The sequence below is a fragment of the Apteryx rowi genome, unplaced genomic scaffold, assembly GCF_003343035.1.
Source record: "Apteryx rowi isolate R43461 unplaced genomic scaffold, aptRow1 scaffold_966, whole genome shotgun sequence".
Taxonomy (NCBI): domain Eukaryota; kingdom Metazoa; phylum Chordata; class Aves; order Apterygiformes; family Apterygidae; genus Apteryx; species Apteryx rowi.
The window spans coordinates 4,116-24,032 of NW_020451278.1; the positions used below are offsets into that span (position 1 = coordinate 4,116).

Consider the following 19,917-nt stretch of genomic DNA (forward strand, 5'->3'; position numbering starts at 1 on the left):
TCCTGGCTGTTTTTAGTTATACCACAAAGAAATCTTTGTTTTGCATGTTTTTAATTGAAATTACAGTGACGTATCATACAGAAATATTTTATTTTTGTAAAAAACTTCCCCATCTTTTAGATGACTTTGGAGAGCCCTCCCCTCACACTGTTTTCCATGTATTTATGCATTCATGACAAGAAAAACCATGAGTGATTATCAGCATCCCACTTAATAACGTAAGTCAGGAGGCTGTTGGGAACCATTTGCTACTGACTGTTCACTTCCTCTGGAGCACAGATTTTTTACAGTACTTTCCATTCACACATCAGTCCTCATCCAAGGGCCCCAGGCTACCTGGCCAATTTGGGGAACCCAGTGTAACCCCTGTGTGGCAGGCAGACAGTTTATTAATGAGAAAATATAGATATGGTGGATAGGAATCAACAGGAAGAGCAAATTGACTTTGGGGGTGCCATTTTTGGGCTTTAATCATGAGATTTTTGTAAGAAGGTAAAATATTAGTTAATCCAATGTGTCACAGTATCCCTCAGTAACAGTTATCCAAAATCTGCTATGGATGGTTACCATTTTAACTAGTCAAAGACAAGGTATGAATACCACATTATGTATTTACATGGCAAAAAGGCTTGTTTATGGTGGACTGCTGGAAGGTGGCCTGCTGAGCAAGTCGTGTCCAGTTGGGGGGGTGTGATCCTGCCTGAAGCCCCAAGGCCCACGCTGTGACTAGGTCGTGTTGATAGCTTGCAGGAGATGGACACAGCAATCTCAAGGGCCGTGCCAAGTAGTCTTAAGAGAGTGCAGTGATCAGGGTGGCCTGGAGTCACAGGGCAAGATGTTGTTGGGAGAGGAGGACCTGAATAGGAATTAATCTCCAAGCAGCCACTCTAAATAAGGACTATAAAAGCTGTCGTGCTTCCCTAGGCAGGGTCTCTCTTTACCTGCATGGGCTATGTTAGCACGTAGAGCTCGGCCGCTGAACAGCAAGCAGGAGAGGATTGCTTTTTACATTTTACCTTGGGATAAAGGCATAAGGATGGATTTCTTTCCTTTCTTCCACCTGTCCTTCAAATGCCCTTTGCACATGCAAGAGAGTTAGGTCTCACAAAGCACGCAGAGATGCACTTTCACATCGCTGCAGGAGTCTGTCCATGAAATATCTGTACAGGCGACCCATGTGGAAAAATACCTTTTGATGGTCAGTGTTGAAGAAGCCCATTAGGTTTCAGTGAGCCTAACCCCTGAGCATGCGAGGGTGGCTGTAACATAATATTTTGCTAATGTTGACTTGGTTTAGATAAACAGGGGATTTACCGTACCTTCCCATGCTCCAGTGGTGACAGATGATGTGCGTGACATCACCGGCGCTGAGTAATGTCTCTGTAATGGGAAGCAGCTGGTTGTTGGAGTAGTTCTGTCAGCGGACTTGGAGGTGAAAGATAATTAAACCTAATACACAAAATGTGCTGAAATACTCTCCAACATGTATTTAGATTGTGTTCTGCCCAAATATTAAAGATACTGTTACTGTAGCTTCAGAAATTTAATAAGTTTGTTAGCATACCAAGGACAAATTTATCTGCTTTTCCTGTACGTGCAGATATCTTAATGATTTTTTTTTCTTAAAAACATGGTTCTCCTGATCCTAGTTGATTTTCTTTTATAAATAATCTTCTCCTGACCACAGTGCCTACATTATTTAATGATTATTCATTATTTGCATTCAGAAAAGGCTTAGAGATAGAGAGCTCCAGTAAGGTAAACACTGTATGAACATATTTAACAGTCAAGCCCTGCCCAAATTGCTTACAGTCTGGGTGGTTTTTTTTTTCACTTAGATAAACCAGGTAGGTAAGGGACTGCAAGGAAACAATGGGATAATGCTGATTGGCATGAAAAACAGCAGTGATTAAGAAGCTGCCTGCCTATTGTGTAGTATTTTTTACAGGCAGCTTGGCACAGCAGTAATATGGTGGTAAGTGAAAAAGTGGTTTAACTCTTATCTGATATTCTAAGTCAGGCAGTGAGAAATGGGCAAACTCGCTATTGTACAAATGAGAAACAGGCATACAGTCCCTACCTGCACTTCTTGACTATGCTACTCTAATTTTTAGAGAAGGATTGGAAAAAAGGGAATGAGAGAATAAGGAAGAGCTTTGCTAGTATTTACAGGAGAAAGCACAGTGTGAGAAGGCACAGATATGTTTATTGTAATCTTTTTTTAAAGATCCAGCAGCACTAGCCTGTATTTCAGAAGAAAAAAAAGATGTCCAGATTGGAGTAGATGGAGAGGGCAAGTTACATGTGTCTTAAACTTATTTTGTTCTCTATGATGTAATTGTATTTTAAATGGTTTATTTCACCAGAATTAAATGTGGAATATTATAACCAATTGCAGTCTTAAGGTTTTTCCTCATTTTGAGCTGCATCTGTCAAATTTATTTAACCTTTCCAGGGTTTTTAGGAATTATCTATACTTGGAATTGCATGACTGGTCCCTTTACAGGAATAATTGTTGAGATCTTCATTTCTTGGGCCTTTTGATAACAATTTTGGCATTTCAAACATGCTTTGTAGAGTATTTTTAAAACATACCAGAATGTTTTAAAACTTTATCTACTAGAATAGTCAGTACCAAAAAATAAATTTAAAATTCCTTAAAAATAATAATAAACTCACCAAAAATAAGAGGACGGGAGAGAAAAGTGGCCTGATTTTATTTTCTTATAAATAGCCTGATATTTAGAGTGTTTATACCTATACATAATGCTGCTGTCCTTTACTATAGTAAATGCTATATCATCATTCCTTTTTTCTTCACCATGCTTTTAATATTCTACTTTTGTAACCTGCTGGGGACTGAGAGAAGGATCATGGGCTGTGAGAAGAGAGAGCTCAGATGCTGCACCTGGATATCAGGGCTGTGTGCAGGCAGCAAGGAATGGGAAGCTGCAGCTGAGCAGCTCCAAGAGTATCTGATTTAATAAGCTGCTTATTAGAAATATTGTGGGGTCTTTTCACATTATTAGCCAGAATTCAGTATATGAAAAAAAATCTCAAATACAAGTTAATTCTTGTTATTCACCAGCTGTATAAAATAAAACATCTCCTCCATTTCTTCCTACATATGTTGCCTTTTAACTTTGTATCCCTTTGTTCTCATCTGCCTGATTACCTCAAGTACATAATCAAGCTTGATTTTTTAATAAACCATAACTGGTTCAGGCTTGTCGTGACTGATTTATTGACTCCCAAGACTAAGGACTTTCAGTCTCAAGACTAAGATCATTTCTGGCTGCAATTCAAGGTGCTAATTTTGAGCTTTAAATCTAAACGTGATTTGGAACATGTGTCTTATGTTTTCCATTCAAAAAGAGCAAACACAGCCCATATTTATGTTGTTGTTTTTGTTATCGTCTGAGCGGAATTTAATCTGGAATTAAGATAAAAGAAGCCCAAACCATCCAGTTCTGCAGAAACAGCCTCTTCATGACAGAGACTGTCTTCTGGAAGCCAACAGGACTATTGCATATGAATGGAAGTTACTAGCAGTGGTCCTCAGGAGGGGACATATATCTCCCTGAGGGATGCTGGTGTATATTTCTCTATAGCAAACTGCTTCAGCACTGCCTGATGGCATGACCCGTGTCCCAGCATGCACACGCTCCTTAGCAATGTGAAGGTGCAGTGCTAGGAAAGCAAAATGATAATAGCTGATGACTCATACACACCATTTGGTGTGCCTCAGGGACTGCCTGCCTTCCAGTGTTTTACCTCAGCTGTTGAGCTCATCTGGGACACGAGCGCTAACCATCCTTTGAAGTGTTCATCCAGGCATTTGAGGCTTGGGATTCTCAGTAGAAGGCTTTTTTTACTGCAACTTGTTTAACTGACAGTTGTGTTCCTCCTACCTCCCTGCTTCCTGTTCCCTTGTTCTCTGGTTTTCCATCAACAAAGCATTAGGGTAGATTTGAATACAGTCTCTGTAATGCAACAGATATCTCCTAAGGGGCATTGAGATCTCTTAGCTACCTCAGTAGTAACAGAAGGATCACACAATTCTAAGGATGGTAAACAGAAACATTATCACACATTTGCATATTCTAGCCACCATTAGTGTATACTGCCATTTCCTTTCTTATTGCAGAAAGGAGTTAAGCTGTAGATGTAGGATATTTTCTCAGTGTTTTCTTGTTAGAATTCCAAAGACAGTTTGGTTTTGCATGCATTTCCTTTTTTGCTAGCTCGATTATTTTGCATTTTCCTATGCATAATGGCATTTGGCCTCTGTGGGCCATGTTGCCTAAGACAGCCACATCTCACTAGACTTGCTTACATGGCCCATTATTTGTTGTGACTCCAAGTTTTGTTTCATCTATAGCCTTGGGATGTTGTTTTTAATGCCTCATCCACATCTGTACATAGTAAGCATGAACTAAAGAAGTTCTCTAGAGAACTTTTTTTATTGTTCACCGTGCATTTATGATCAGAAGATGACAACCTGTCATAGTTTTTTTTTTATAGTTATGTTATAGACTGAAAATATCGGAAAGTTCCATGTTACTTAACAGCTGCATATAAATAGAGTTTACAAGTTTGCAAGTACTGTCCGCTCTGCAAACTCATTTGGGGATTTAAAGGGTAACAAACCTGTTTTCATCCTGGCATCAGTAAAATCCAGCAGTAAAACGCTGCTGGCCAAATATTGTGGTTGGAGCCCTGATTGTCCTCCCTGGAACTGCGGAGGTGAAAATAAGAGAGCGTGATCCCAGGGTTAGGCAGAGAGAGCCATCCCATCAATAATACAGAACCAAAATAGGACCCAGCTTCCCTTTTCCACTTCTGCAAGACTGCAGAGCTAGCAGGAATAAGAGGTTGTAAATTTTTTTCCTTGTGCTAGTAAAATAAAGAGAAATGATTCTGACTGTAAAACACCAGGCTACATCTGTCTCTTAGATTAGAAAWCCAGAAAACAAACAAACAACATCTTTTCCACCACATATAATTAACCCTCTCATTTAATGGCCAGGCCCACTCGCAGTCTGTGCTGCCTTGACCTGTTTGCAGAAAACAAAGCAAGCTTCGGCGAGTGCAAAGGGGAGGAGAGAGGCAGGGTCACAGCAGGGTCCTCCAATATACTCTTGCTCACAATGCAAGGAAGCAAATGCTGCACATTTCTAGGAGCAGGCTGCACGCCTGCATGCCTTCTGTGTAAGGCAAGATTTGCGGGTGAGGGTTATATTGCTTCTTCAACCAACTTGTATAGCTGGAAAAAAATGTGCCAGCCCTTCCCTGGTCTGAAGCAAGTAGGGAACTAAAACTTTAATTATAACAGATGGTAAAAAACGTGCATTCAAAGGAGGGAGTATTTTTGTAGCATGTTAATTTTCTTCCCTTTATTAATCTTTTCATCTTCTACAGGCTTACTTATCTGTTCCTTTACTTTACAGAATAACCACCTTGTCACCATTTCCACTGTAATATGCCCATTTTTCTCAGTCTAGCTGATTTAACATATCTAATTAAACTCAAAGCAATTGTTCTCTGTTTGTGCTTAGGTTGGAAGTTCACGGCTTCTACCTTAGACCTGAACATGGGTTTCTCTGTTTTTTTCTGACTGTACTGGATGGCCCCTAAAACTTGTCTTGCCTATGACCTCAGACCACCACAGCTACAGCAGTGCTATTACAGCTGTATGATATTATTCTCAGAGTAGCCCTCAAATGCAGACCCACATGGTAATAGCCAGTTTAGGACTGTAAGGAAAAGATCTCTTGAGTGAGAAGGGATTGTGTTCTTTTAAGGGCAAAACCACAATTTGAGCTAGTTTTTATACACAGAAGACTTTTTTATTTTTTTTATTCTTGTTCTCTGCCTCTTAGTCATTAATCTCTGACATGGAAACTTGTCAAATACTTTTGGAAATTGAAACAAATGTGCTGCTTCCATACATATTTTTCTTACCATTTAAAGAGCTCCAGCTTCTCTTCCTGTACTCTCTCTGTCCTAAGTCCCTGTTGCTTCATTCAGAATGGACTGCTGTTCCATTTGTCTGACACATTTTTCATCGTGTCCCTTGCAACTGTTTTTTAGTCAATGGCTTTTGTGAAGTTTTCATGTGATGTAGGTTCTTCAATGTTTTAAGCACATCTGAACTTCTCAGCCTTGCCAGTTAATGCAGTTGCTTGTATGCACAGCCATGCAGGGAAATATAACAGGTTTTTTTTCCTATTGTGACTTATCAAAAAAAGACTGTTGTTTCTAAGCCACATCTCTGATTTTCAGTGTTTTTCACAGAAGCCAAATTCAAGACTTAAATCTTTTTGTTTGTTTATTTAATGAGGTGCCCCAATAACTTCACAATTGTTTCTTTATAGCTGAGAAGTATGTGCAAGGTTCTGTCTGCCTGTTGTCTGATGCATAACTGGAGTGCCAAATAAGGTGTCTCATGGCACTAGGTTCCCTTGACAGTCTCTGGAAAGACACAGAAATCTCCTTTGGGGGATGTGGAGATTATTGCAGTGGGGATGAATCATTCTTCAAAATCTTCCACCTCTTTGCTTGGACCGTACGAGGAGCCAAAGGTGAAAAGGCTCCTGTCTGAGGTGCGATGGTTAGATGTTTTGGTGTGTGTGGTATGAGTCTCTCTGTGCCTACAGCGAGTCCTGGATTGGCATTACTTGCTTTTCAGCTGCAGTTGAAAGTGAATTTTTACAATAAACCTGCTGCTTTGTTTCTCAGTGAGTAAAAAAATTCCTCACAAAAAAAACCCTTATCATCCTCCAATATTAAATTAGACCTGGGATGAAAGTAGAATTTTGCTTCAGAACTAAAAYTGAATTACAGAAAGGGTTCCTGGACTGTGTCATCTCAGAGTTGTCACATTGCCGCAAACCAGGGGAAAAAGGCAAAAAGCATTCTAGTTTCCTGAGCTCAGCCTTGCTTTGTAGATTTTAGATGATAACAGCTTTTGAATTAGAAATGTTGCTGTGGCATTTAGGGCCTCGCAAGCCTCGTTATGTTCATGGGAAACTGCAGAAATTGTGCTAAGAAGCAGATGGAGGTGGGTAGAGGATGGGTGATGTTCCTCACTCCCAGGATCTCCTGCTGGACCTGTGTGACAAAGCTGGAGGGAACAGGTATGGGGGTGTGGGTGAAAGCCGGGCTACCGAGTCCAGACCTCAGTGGTTGCTGAGAAATTGTCAGGGTGAGTTTGACTCTTTTGCAGAGCTGCACAAACAAACTTTGAAGCACAGCCCATCAGAGAGAGCCTTGCACTCAATCATGTGGCTTGTAGGGAAGGCAGCTTCCAGGGCCCAAATACGCATGTCCCTTGTTAATTAAGTAGTTGCCTAAGTTACACATTACACAGGAGCGATGCTGTATAATGAATGTTTAGTGTGCATGGATAAGCTGAATGTGACTTTAGGCATCCTATGCTATTTCTCAATCAATTACATTTAGAATTTAGAGCTGTCTGTTATTGCAACTCGAAGAGTTTACTATGCTGATATTTACTGATAGAATACCTTTTTAAATCACTTTCCCAGCCAGATGTTCATAAACAAGAGTTCGACAGTTGGTCTATTAATCAAGTCAAGCATTTCCTCATTGTTCTCTTAGGTGGCTCTTTCATTAAGCATGTTTAACTAAATACATACATTTACTTAAGTTGAACTGTAAAAACAACATCTGGAGAGCTTTTYGCTGAAAGAAAATGCCAAAGGGTCTTACATAAGAATCAAGTACATTTTATAAACTCTGGTTTGGTTTTTGAAATTTGAGCTGAAAAAATGCACTCTCTGCCTTTGAGAGGATCAAGGGCCACTATTATTTAAATGTTCTTTTTACTTGTGTGGCACTCTACAGGGAATGTGTTCGCACCAAAGCATTCTTACATTTCTCATTCCATAATGAGTTTCTGTTTTCAGCCCAGCCACCTGGGACCCTGACACAGTCCTGTTGGTATCAGCAGAGTCACACTGGTGGAACTGGATGCAAAGCTCAGTCCAAAATATTTATTTTAGAATATTCTGCTCTGTAGTAGGCTGTGTTCAAAGAGGAGCATCAAAGAAGGAGTTGCTGAGTGCTTTACATTTTAAAGTGTGCTTGTATCAGTCATATCTCTTTTATCCCTCATTTTTCCTTTTCAAGATATGTAAGATTCTTTATTTCTCTCCAGATGAGGCATTTTTACTTTTTTTTTCTACTCTCTTTCTTAGAAAATCATGCTAATAGGCGGTGGTTTGCTTGCCTTTTGAATCAGTGTTACTATGCGGTTTAGCTTTGCTGAGCATCAGTCTGTTAGCTTTGCTTTTTCATATTCAGTTCACAACGTGAAGGAGAATTCTGTTGAAATTTAACAAGCCTTAGGGAGAAAGATTCAGAAAAGTGCATTCGGATTTATAAAGTGGCATATAAAGTGGGAATGATTTTGCATTACTTGAGCCACTTTGGATGTTTTTTCCATGAGTGGACTCTGTCTCTTCTGTGGTTCAGAGTGATGTTGGTTCACATTTTGAGGGGTACCATGACAACTTTAGCTGTTTGCGATAACTTAAACCTCTAATCCAGAAATGCTGGAAAAGGTGAGTACAAAGATAATACACGTGAATACCTGGTCTAAGACAATTGTTTTTTTGTGATTGAATTCTTAGGAATACTACCTATTTCATAATGTGAGACTGGCATGTAATATCAGCAACCTGAGTGTTTTCAGAATTATTCAAGGTGGCATGGAGCTATTTGATGTTTAAGTGACAACAAAACATAAAGATGCTGGCCATAATTCTGTTTGAAATAGTATACTTTTCTATGAAGCTCAGAAGAGTGCATTCTTCATTTAAATATCTGGAACTACAGTACATGGTATGAAACATAACTACTGTCAGTGTTGGAACCCAGAGACCAAAGGAGCCATCCGGAAACCTCTTCGAACTGCAAATTTATCATTTGGTTTTAAAGTATGCATTCTAGACTTAGAAAGGACCTTTCCTAACCTAGTCCATTTCAGCAGTGCAAAGAAACTGTAAAAATGCCTAAATGTGAAAGGCTGAAAATTCACCCGCCTGGCAAAAGCAGTTAAGAGATGGCACTACACAATCCAGGGTGGCAGGGCATGTGGCCCATTAGCAGTCCCCGGTTAAGTACCGCACCTGACAAAACTCAGGGCTGTCCTGAAGCCTCTTCAGAATAAATCAGAGGGCAAAGCACTGCACCGTCAGGTGCTAAAAGCCTCTTCTCTAAGCTTCCCTGAATACAGCTGTAGTACAGATGAGAACATGACCCACAGAGCTGAACAGTTCAGTTGGTGTGAAAAAAAAAAAAAAAAAAAAACTACCAACTCTAGTAAATTCAGCCAGCCCAGTTGCATGGGCCAGATCCAGATTTTATGCTGTCCACCCCATGCCAGCCATACCAATGGCAGCAGCGGTCCCTGTCTCTCCTCTCCATGGCTCATGCCAGCAACCACTCAGATACCTTCTCCTGAGTCCATCACAGAGCAATGCAGAGAACTGAGCTGCTCCTGCCAGAGGAAAGGGAAGGAAGGAAGGAAGAGAAGTGGTATGGTCAGCCAGACCCACTCTCTGTTTAGCATTAGGGTACATGCAAGAAGCTGCCATCAGCTGCTTGGTCCACACTTACGCGTGAAAAGCTATTTCCTATATCTCTGGTGAAACTGATGGTGGGTGGTGAGCTAGCAGTTGGTTCAGAGTGAACTAAATGCATCCCGGTTGTGATATATCCTGCTGTAGATGTAGTTTGAAAAGTTTGTTCCTCATCAAAACTCCAGCACAGTGGAGGCATTTCAAATGAAATGGCCAGCAAGTCATAAAAGCTAAAATTTCAGAACTTTGCAACCTCTCCTAGGCTTGGGATGAAAGATTCTTTGCTCATAAATGAAGAGAGAAAAGAATAGCAAAACTTAAGAAAAATCTGCTCTTAGGCTCTGATGCTCTCTGTGCTCAGCTGCTGGAAAATCACAGACAGAACATATGGGACAAGACCCAATTAGCTGCTCCAGACCTGACAAGTTTTTACTAGAATCGAGCTGCTCCAACAATGTTCTGATTTAACCACTCTGATCTCAGCAAGTGTCACAAGGTTAGATTTGTCCTCTTTGGCTAATCTGGAAACTTCCTAGATAGAAGGCAAGAAGAGCACAGAAGTAGAAGACAACTTTAAGTTTCAAGTTTGTAAAAGCTGGAACAAATTGTTTCAAATATTAACAATAGCTAAAATCTTTCTGGTTGAATTCTTTCCCTGGTTGCAGAGCTGAGGCTCAAACATCCGCCAGCACTTTAACGGAAGATATAATCCTTTGTGATTTCCACTGTTAATAGATCTATTTTTCAGAGTATGAGTGAATACCACTTTATTCAAAAGCATAATTTGCCTGAATTTTGAGGTAGAGTTTTAAGAGAATGTCACATGCTACTGCTAAAATGCAAAATTTGCTTACCTCCCAAATATTGCATCCTCCTTCCAAAGTCTGGAGGTGCTACAACTGCTGAAAAAAAACCACCAAGTTTTTTAACATGCACAAAAATTAGCACTTTTCCCTGCCTCCATTCATGCAGCAGTTGAATTGTTTGGACTGAAATTTTCCAGAGTATTTCAGCCTCAGGCAGATATTCAGCGTGTAAAATTTCAGTCTAAACTGTTAATGATTGGCAAAGCTAAAAACAACTGACAACAGGGTGTCATAATAGAAAGTGTCAGACAAGTTTAATAATAGATGACCTTAGTAGTCCTGCCTCCTCTTTTATGATTTTGAATGCTTTTGTTGTCTAAGTAAGGTTCAATATGTGTGTGTCTGTGTCTGTGTGTATTTATTTATTTATCTATTTCTATTTTATTTTGATAAGGTCTTGCTTCAGTGATGTTTTACGTAACATGGGGTTCCATGGGAGTAATTGTTTGTTACAATAACAAAGTGTTTCGGCCTACCTCTTCTCCATTTACAGCCTTTCTATTCATTTCACTAAGTGCTTCCCAGGTTTGCATTATGAAGCAGAGTCCACAGAACCTGCCTATCTACCCCCTCTGTAAAATTCATGAGCTTTGTAATGTTCCTACGTAGCTGCTTTCCTCCCAAGCGATCAATCCAAGGTTTTTTGTGGTGTTTCCTATGAGCTACTTTATAATGTTCCTGATGATATTCGTTGTCCTGCTCTGAGCCCGTAATATTTTTGCTGTGCTTTTATTTTGCTTGGGGAGGATGGGATGATTAATTCAGAACATGATATGTCAAGTGAGAGTGTGGTTTCGCAAAGAGGCCTGCAGTAYTTTTACCCACACTTTTTCCCTTTTGTCCCTTATCTAGGCTAACATTTAGTTGGCTTCCTTAGCCCCTAGATCTCAACTGCACGAGCTACTGAGCCCATCCTCTGCAAAGAGCCCTACTGGGGCATTGTTAGCACTGAGGTCCTTGTGCCCATTTGCCTGCCTTTTGTGGGTTCTTCTAAATTGCCTCATGGTATTTATTTATTCTCTTTAGGGTATTTATTTATTCTTTTTAGCATAAGGAATTCTATGTCTTTTGTGGGGTTTGCCATCTCATTACTCACCCTCTTTTCAATGCTATTAACAATACGTTACTTCTAATAACACCCCTTCTCTGAGATGGAAACTGCTCATTTGTTGCTGTTCTTTGTTTTCTTGTCTCTTTGGCCAGCTTTTGATCTACATCAGTCACGAAAATACTTTGTCTCGCACTTTATGCCTGCGTAGTTTCTGTGACAGTCTCTTGGGAAGGACTTTGTCAAAGAACCTTTTGAAAGCTTAAATAATTATCCTCCATTTGTGCATACATTGAATGGCAAATATGACTACACTTTTTTCCCCAGTCCATTTGCATCCTGCAAGAATTGCGTGGTTTTTTTTTTATTATTGCCCCACTACTACAGAATATAATTTGACACCTTTTTAAAAAGCTCCTTTAAACAAAGCCTGTGCAGGACGCTTGGATTGGGTTTTCTTTTTCAGACTGGAAAAATATGCTAAAAATATATTAAGAACAGTAATACCATATATCCTTGAACTGAGAACACTATACCGATTTTCAGCCAGAAGCATATTTTTATGGTTGAGTTACAAATCTCTGAAAAAATGGTTTATTATAAAATTCCTGACACAACCTTAGCTGTGCAAACATACATAGTGAGAGGCAAAAGAAGCATCTTAATGTGGGTAACATTTTCCAGTCCATAAATGTTACAAAGAAATGTATTTTTCTCAAAAGTGGGGGAAAGATGCATTATAATTTCAAACAAAGTCTGCCTGACATCATTTGGTTTCATCTTTAATTTGCAAAAAAATGATTCTTCTTAAAATAACGAACATCTCTTCTGTTCTTGGTGTTTATAAAATCTGCATCTTTCTTGAAAGCATTGTCAAAGAGAGTCACATATAAAGTATTCAAATAATAATTTGAAAATAGAAAAAAGGCTAATTTCCTTTCTGAGTGGTGGGGTTGTTTCTGTGTGTGAGTGTGTGTGAAATTGCTGTGCCTTTAGTTCACTGCTCTAAAATATTAGCAGATAAATCCTTGGTGTAGCTTGCCAGAAATTACAAATGAAATTTTCTAGCAGCAAGAATTCTAAGTTTCAAGTAATCTAAGTCTGCTGTAATCTAAATTAAAATGTCTTATGCACAAGAAAAACAAAGCCTGGATTCTGCTTGCAACGTCATAAAAGTTGAACAAATTTTGTGTACGCAGTGTCTCTCTCTGCTTCCTAAACTATGCTGTTCATTTATAAAGACTCCTGATTTCTTTTCAAACAAGATCATTCCTCTGTTAAACTGAATAATGAAATATGACATTGTAAGAATGTTGTCAAGATTGCTACATTTTAAGGAAAAATATACCCTCTTTTTTTCCATGCTGAAAGACAGCCAAGAACAATGCTGGTGTTTTAAACTACCTTGGAGGTACAGAGATGCAAGTGTTCTTGGAGAGATCCTCTCTGCCTCCYGTAAGCATTTATCAGCTTTTTAGTCCTTTTTTGGTGAAGAATGCGATGAGTGGTTTATGTTTGTTGTGAAATAAAAGCTATGTCATAATAAACTCCTTGACAAGACACAGGAGCTTTATACAACTGTTCTAAGATTTTCTTTTTTCAGTTGATTTGGGACTTTCTTTTTTACCCAGCTTATTTTCACTTCTTCTGCTGAGGGCTTCAGACAGTGCTTTGATTGGGCTAGCTAATAGCTGACCAGAGACCCCCAGCTGTTTGATATTTAGCGTGGTCTACTCTACATGCTCAACACTGGTTTATTATTAGTTGAGGCGTGTATTTTTCCTTGCTGTGAGAGACAGGAGAGTTGGAAGGGGTCGCTGTGGGCCAAACCCATTAACCCACTTCTGTCCACTGCCCTGCACAGCTTCCAAGGTAACTTAAAAGAACCTCAGGATGTTTTAACCCATCCCCGCTGGCTGCTCACTGGGCTATTTGCCAAAATCAGGGATTATTAGTTTGCATCATTCCATTGATAATGGCTCCCATGCTGAGGCCCTAGGGAGGGAGGCTGGCAGAGCAGCTGGCTACTCTGGCATCTGTGTCTGCTGATGACCTTCCTGGTACTGGAGATATGCCCAGATGGTAGGTAGAAGGGTTTTCTGCTCTGTGGGAGATGCAAAGGGAATGGAGATGAGCTGAAAAAGTTAGTCATAATGTTATAATCGTTATACTTGTGCTGGAAAACTTTACAGTTGTGACCCAGATGTCAAAGGATGCAGAAATGTCTGTCTAAGTCTGCTGAAAGGCTGAAAGAACAGCTTCCAACATACGGACTACCGTTGTTTACCTTAACGTGACACACACACTCATGACACTGTTTTAATGTCAAGCTTCTTCTAAAGTAACTGTCCATTGACGAAAGGGAATTATTTTATTATGAAGCTAGATGTATCCCAAATGGGGATACTCCAGTTACCACCATCACTGGCTATTTGACCATCAAGTCTGGCTGCCTAAAACAGGCACTTCAGAAAACTGAAACTTAGATAAAGAAGAGATGTTTCAAAAAGCATCATGCTAAATACCTTTAATTCAATGAAAATATTGCATTCATGAACTTACCAGCTGCAGAGCTAGACAAAGCTAACATGTGGAAGCTTATATTTAATTTCATCTTTCTATGTATTTGTTTGTTTTTGAGACTGGGAACACAAGTCAAATCACAGCTGTAACAATGGAAAACTTAAAAAAAAATCATCTGTTAAGTGAGTAAAAAAATTAGCAATTCATTTAATTTTTCACTAGCACACTTTATTGTCCTCCTTCCTGGCAGGTGTCTAGCCATAAACTGAGGGAGTTGCAGATTGTCCAAATGCAAAAGACCTATTCTTTGTAAGTCGCTGTTTGTGTCTGATTTTACCTCCTTTGCAATTGTTTTTTGTGTGCAAGCTGTTGTGTCACCAGAGCTTAGCCTCTTTTCACCTCCCTCTTCCTCCGCACATATGCAGTCCTCAGGCAATACCTGGCTGATACCCTGTGAACTCACAAGTCCTTCTGTTTTGGATGGAGATATGCTGCCTATGGATTGAGCCTGCCATTTGTTAAGACACCTGCTTCTGTAAAATACTTTACCAATTTCTCATGGTTCTGAAGAGCTGTAGTAATACTCTGCATTTGCAGTGGAAGCTAAGCACATATGAATTTTTTTAGTTTGCTGAGGCGCTAGATGGCTTTTAAAGCCAAACTCTAACAAAATAGCTTTGTCATAGTGCATTGGAGTTTAATTAAGATAGCTCATTTTATCGACACTCAGGAACATTACTTTCTGCTATCAACTTCAGCTCCTTTTCAAATCATGTTTTATGTTGCATAGTATTTCTCAAGATAGGATTCTTGGTTAATTTTTAACCAATAAACAGTTTATTAAGTCACCAAGTGCCACTTCATTACTTACTCAACAGTTAGTTAATCAAATTCATATCCAACAGGTATTCTTCCCACGCACAGAGCATTTAAATATTGTCCTACAAGTTATTGCCGTATACTGTATAGAGGTCAAACAGATCTATTGGGGGATAATACAAAATATGAAGATTTCTTATTGCATTAATTTATAATCCTCTGTTAGCAAATCTTTGCTGCATCTAGTGTACTTACCCTCCTTCCAGTACTCTGTGGATTAAGGATGTAGTTGTCTTAATAATGTTTTTGGGAATTAGGGCCCTACTACTTAAATGATTTTGCATGAAGGCAACTAGCAAAAAAATACCAGGAACAATTATTTAATGTTATTGTTTAAGTCTCTCTTATACTTGTTTGCTCAGGCTTTTAAAGGAGAAGCATTCACATAGAATGACTTGGTAAAAGATTTGAAATATCACTAAATACTTCCAGTTGATTTCACAGGACATTTCTGTCATCTCCAGTAATAACACCAAGAGAGATGCATTCTATGCAATAAAACTCATTGATATTTTCATCCATGCCCTGATAACCTTGAAGGAAGCACAGAGCTTCTTCTGGGTTAGGAAGTCCCTGAGCTGCAGACGGTTGGAGGTTGGGAGATTATTATATGGATATTTCACTGCAGGATTATCCCATTCTGGTACTAGGCAAAATTAAGGATTTGCCATTAGAGACAGGTGTGTGGGCTAGGGGACTCCTTCAGTCTGACAGAGCCCAATATTTCTCATGTTCCCATGAGAACTTGCTCAATCAGGTGATATGCATTTCTGGACCGTACAGCTTCTTTCTGGTTTCAGCAAATTTTCTGTGACTCCTGTGATACTGGAAATTTTAAGAGAGTGTTTATATGCATTCCACAGATTCTGTGACACACCTTGTAACCCCAGTTTAATAGACAGATCCTCTTTCATGATTCATGAGGAAAATCAGTCCTTTTATTTTCAGTTGGGAAATGACCAATGGAATGTCTGACTTTCAATTTTTCTCCCATTTTTTCTCTGAGGTCTCATTAAAATCCATAAGATGGTATTTTACCATCTTTTACTCATTGGAAACTTCTTATGTTTCATTTATTACAAGAGTTATATTTCAGTATTAGCATAGCTTGGGAATTGAAATTTCTCCTATTTCTTTTCAGTATTTCATTTACATCTGCTTAGGTGCTTATATTTTCAAATAAACTTTTCCTTCTGATGCCATGCAAATGCCTGTCAATTTTATGGAATATGGTAGCTATCTAGAAAACAAACAAACAAATATCTGTTAACTGTTCCTAGGCCATATAATCACATATTATATATTTCTTTTTTCATCTTCCAGAGTTTTGAGATGACAGGTGATCTCATATTGGAGGATCATCACAAAATCTTACCTTAATGGGAGATGTATGAGTTTCATCAGGCAAACAGATTGAACACTTTCAAATGGAGGGAGTGTAGGAAGGCTACTTCCTTAGGCTAAAGTTAGCCTTCCTGATTAGTCCACCAAGATGAGGACAAAACTGGAGAAATGGAATGAAGAGGTGCAAAACTGGAAAGAGTTAGTCCAAGCAGCACATAGTGAGTGCAAAAAGGCTTTTGAAAGTCAGGAAGTACAGCTCCCCACATTTTACATTTTGTAAGCACTGAATCTTACATATTGGCCAGTCCCGTATTTTTACAAACCAGCTTTGAAACTTTTAACTGGAGATTAGGTGACAGTGTACAGAACTTGAAGTTTTGTGATTTCGTTCTTGATGAATTTGTGACTGACTTCATGATATGAAGTGATTTATTAACAGGAAGATGGAAGAAGCCCATTGTTTCTACAGCGTGGAATGTTTTTTTAAGTACAGGTGACTTTGGAAAGATCAGCATTCTGGACCTTATGAAGTATTATAATTATATGAATCCTTCAAAATCCTGCCATTGGTCAAAACAGCAGGTGGATGGAGCACAGACCCATGCCACAAAGAGGTTCCAGATGATACTGTCGTCTATATGTCTTTCTCTCTCCTTCTCCTCCTTCCTTGCATTTCTTTTGATTTATTTATTTACCCTTTTCCTTCTTTCCTATTTTTCTCTTTCTCTTTTTCCCCTTTCTGTTTTCACTTCCACAGGTTTCCATGACAATGGCAGCAGGGTTTTACACATGGAAGAGCAGCTGATTGTGGAGGGAGGCTAAGATTAGTCAATTTTTTTCTGACTTTAGCTTCTTACATATGTGACTGTCAGCTGTGCAAAACTGACAACTGTTGTCAGAGTCCCTCAACATCAAGTCCTGAGTTTCCCATCTTATGCTTAGGTTTGCCTGTCAGGTTCATCTTTGCAGGGCTGCTCTAAGGGGAAAATAAATAGATTCACCATTTTCAGGCAGTGTCCAAGGTCCCTTTGAGGCCAAAATGGCATAAATTCCTATCCATGAGCAGAAATCATGGGAAGAGTAATAGAATTAACATTACAGTGAAACTGCAGATTTCTTTCCACAATAGTGTTGAAGTTGTATCTCAGGAGGAGAGTGGCATCTATTGTGATAGCATATTGTTGTATTATTATTATTATTTGCTATTCTTACCTATTATTTGCATTTCATTAGAAGCTCTAACCAGGATTGGGGTCCTGTTGTGCCAAGCACTGCAGCAATAAACAATGAACCAGGAATGATTCACGCCATGATTTGCTTGTAAAAAGAGAAGGTGGTGTTCTTTAATTTGGTCTTTGTCATGTATATTGCTGTAAATACAGTGTTTATGGTGTGATTTTGTGGGCAGGGATCAAGAGAAGGTCAGATTTGCTTTTAGTGTTTTCAGTTATGGCATAGCCGGCTCTAAGGAATGATATCTGAAGTTTCTGGACTGTCTGCTGTAAACATTTATCTGTGCAGACACAGAGCTTTCTTCAAAAAAGCAAAAGTGCAATAATACAGCTAAATCTTTGTCGGTGATATATGTCTCATAGAAGTAATTTTCAAGTGGCAAGTGTTTTGATGATGCTATGAGGTCTTTGTTTATGGAGTGAGTCTAGCAGACACAGCAGAGTTCATGTAAATTATTACTTGGTTGATTATTAATGAGAAACACTCATCTGGATTCCCCCTGCCCTCCCTCCCTCGAATTTGCCAAAATTCCCTTGGAGACTTGTCTTTGCTACGATTCAGACTGTTTCACAGAATATAGCTCTTGCTGAAAGGTATTAACATGGATCTCCTTTCCAACTGAGACAGCTGGAAGTCAAGGAGGTGGTTTCCCCCCCCTCCCTTCAATCATTCCTTTCCTCTCCTCCAGACACACACACACTGCCATTATATACCTGACTCCTGTTTCTGTGGCAGTCCAATGCCCACATGGTGCTTCATCGATTGGGCTCATGCAAAGCTTACTTAAGGGCATCTGCTCATTTCTTTAGTATTAGTTCTCAGAAATTAAGGGCTAGATGAGCACCTACGAAGACATTTCAGCCCATGCAGTTACCTGCTCAGAGTTTTTAAAAAGGGCCACAGTCAGAGCTCTCATATGCACATTCCTTTGCAGCAGCTTTGCAGAGACAAAGATTGCACGCCAAAGACACAGTAAAATATAAAAGCAGAAATAAAATCTGCAATCTTGTCATAATTTCCTCATAAGGAATTCATGATTTCTCAGAAGGAACAAATTAGAAGGCACTCCCTGGAACTGGCACATACCTTGTTTAAGCAAACCAGAGGAAGTTTGTTTCCACACTCATTTAATGTCCTTAAGGCTAGAGATATAAACAGGTTCTACTGAATTTAAAATACAAATAATTGGATTTGATGAAAAGGTGTAAATCAGATTATGTGAGACAGATGTCCATCTAAAAGGATTGTTCTGTTGTGGTCTTTACCACTGGCAATATGTAAATGCTCAAAGTATGGGAGCTAAGTGTAGCTTGCTCTACACCTGCCTGTTTCTTTCCCTGGGCATCGGCTACTGACAGTCCTTGGTCAGACGGTCAGACAGCCCTTGGTCTGAGGTAGGACAGTGATTATGCTGGGCAAATGGAAGAGCTGTCAGACTTTTTTCCTTTGTTCGTTGGAGCAACTCTGGAAGTTTAGCAGACAATACAGCATCTATTTTAGAAACAGAGCAGTCTAGAAGTTTAAAGAAGTCTGAAGTGGACAATAAATGTATTGGAAGATGCCAGTGACTGCCACATTGCTGTGTTTCAAGGTCTGACTCTCTAGGGCTGACAGTGGCTCTCCATAACTGGGTTGGATCTATGCCAAATTAAATTGGCACATCTCCTCCTCCAATGATTTGGTACCCTGTTGTTACTCCCACTCTTTTTTTTTTTTTTCCAGTGAAGAAATCTTCTTACATTGGCAAAAGCCCTACAATACTGACCAAATGAATCACTTGCGTCAAGAGCTTCCTGAAGGCCAGAAGATGATAAGATTTGAACAACCAGTGACACAATCTTGATCTCTGTCTTGTTGCCAAATATTCATTCTTAACTGCTCATACAGAAAAAAAAGAGGTTGATATGAGATTAAAGGGACTCAGCAGACTGTAGTGTTTTGAGGGAAACTTTTAAATTGAAAAGATAGGTAGTTTTTAGAAAAACTTTCTCATTCTAATAATGCTCCTTCTTCATTCTAGGAAAAAAAAAAACAAAAACCTCTTTCTTTGTTATTGCCAAGTAATGTATAGCCCTACTGATATATTTCTTTGGTTGAAGAGAGGCAGACACAGTATTAGATTTGTCCTTTTTCAGGGAAACTTAAATCTCAGCTTTAAGTGGTTGACTTTACATTCAGTCTCAAAATACTCAACAATGGTGTTCCTGAAGTATATGACCAAATCTCTTGGCTCCAGAAGCTTTTCTTTTTTCTCCACAGAAACCAAAGTTTAATGAGCATCTCACTACATTTATTACCAGCTGCTGCCTGGACTGTCCTAATCATCACAGTGCATGTTGGCAGGCAACTCCATTCCTGGAACCAGATCTTTTTTTATCTTTCAACCCTAGCAAATAGACTGTTTTTCTTAGGCATA

General features: G+C 39.2%; 1 protein-coding gene across 1 annotated transcript in view; it reads left to right on the top strand.

Annotated features, from left to right (window-relative positions):
* Positions 1 to 7,074: 7,074 nt before the first annotated feature.
* The window catches only part of ENOX1 (ecto-NOX disulfide-thiol exchanger 1), a 126,561-nt gene continuing 113,718 nt past the window's right edge, over positions 7,075 to 19,917 (top strand). Inside the window, exon 1 of the mRNA XM_026054748.1 lies at positions 7,075 to 7,139. Coding sequence (XP_025910533.1) covers positions 7,075 to 7,139 — 65 coding nt within the window. The remainder of the gene's footprint in view (positions 7,140 to 19,917) is intronic.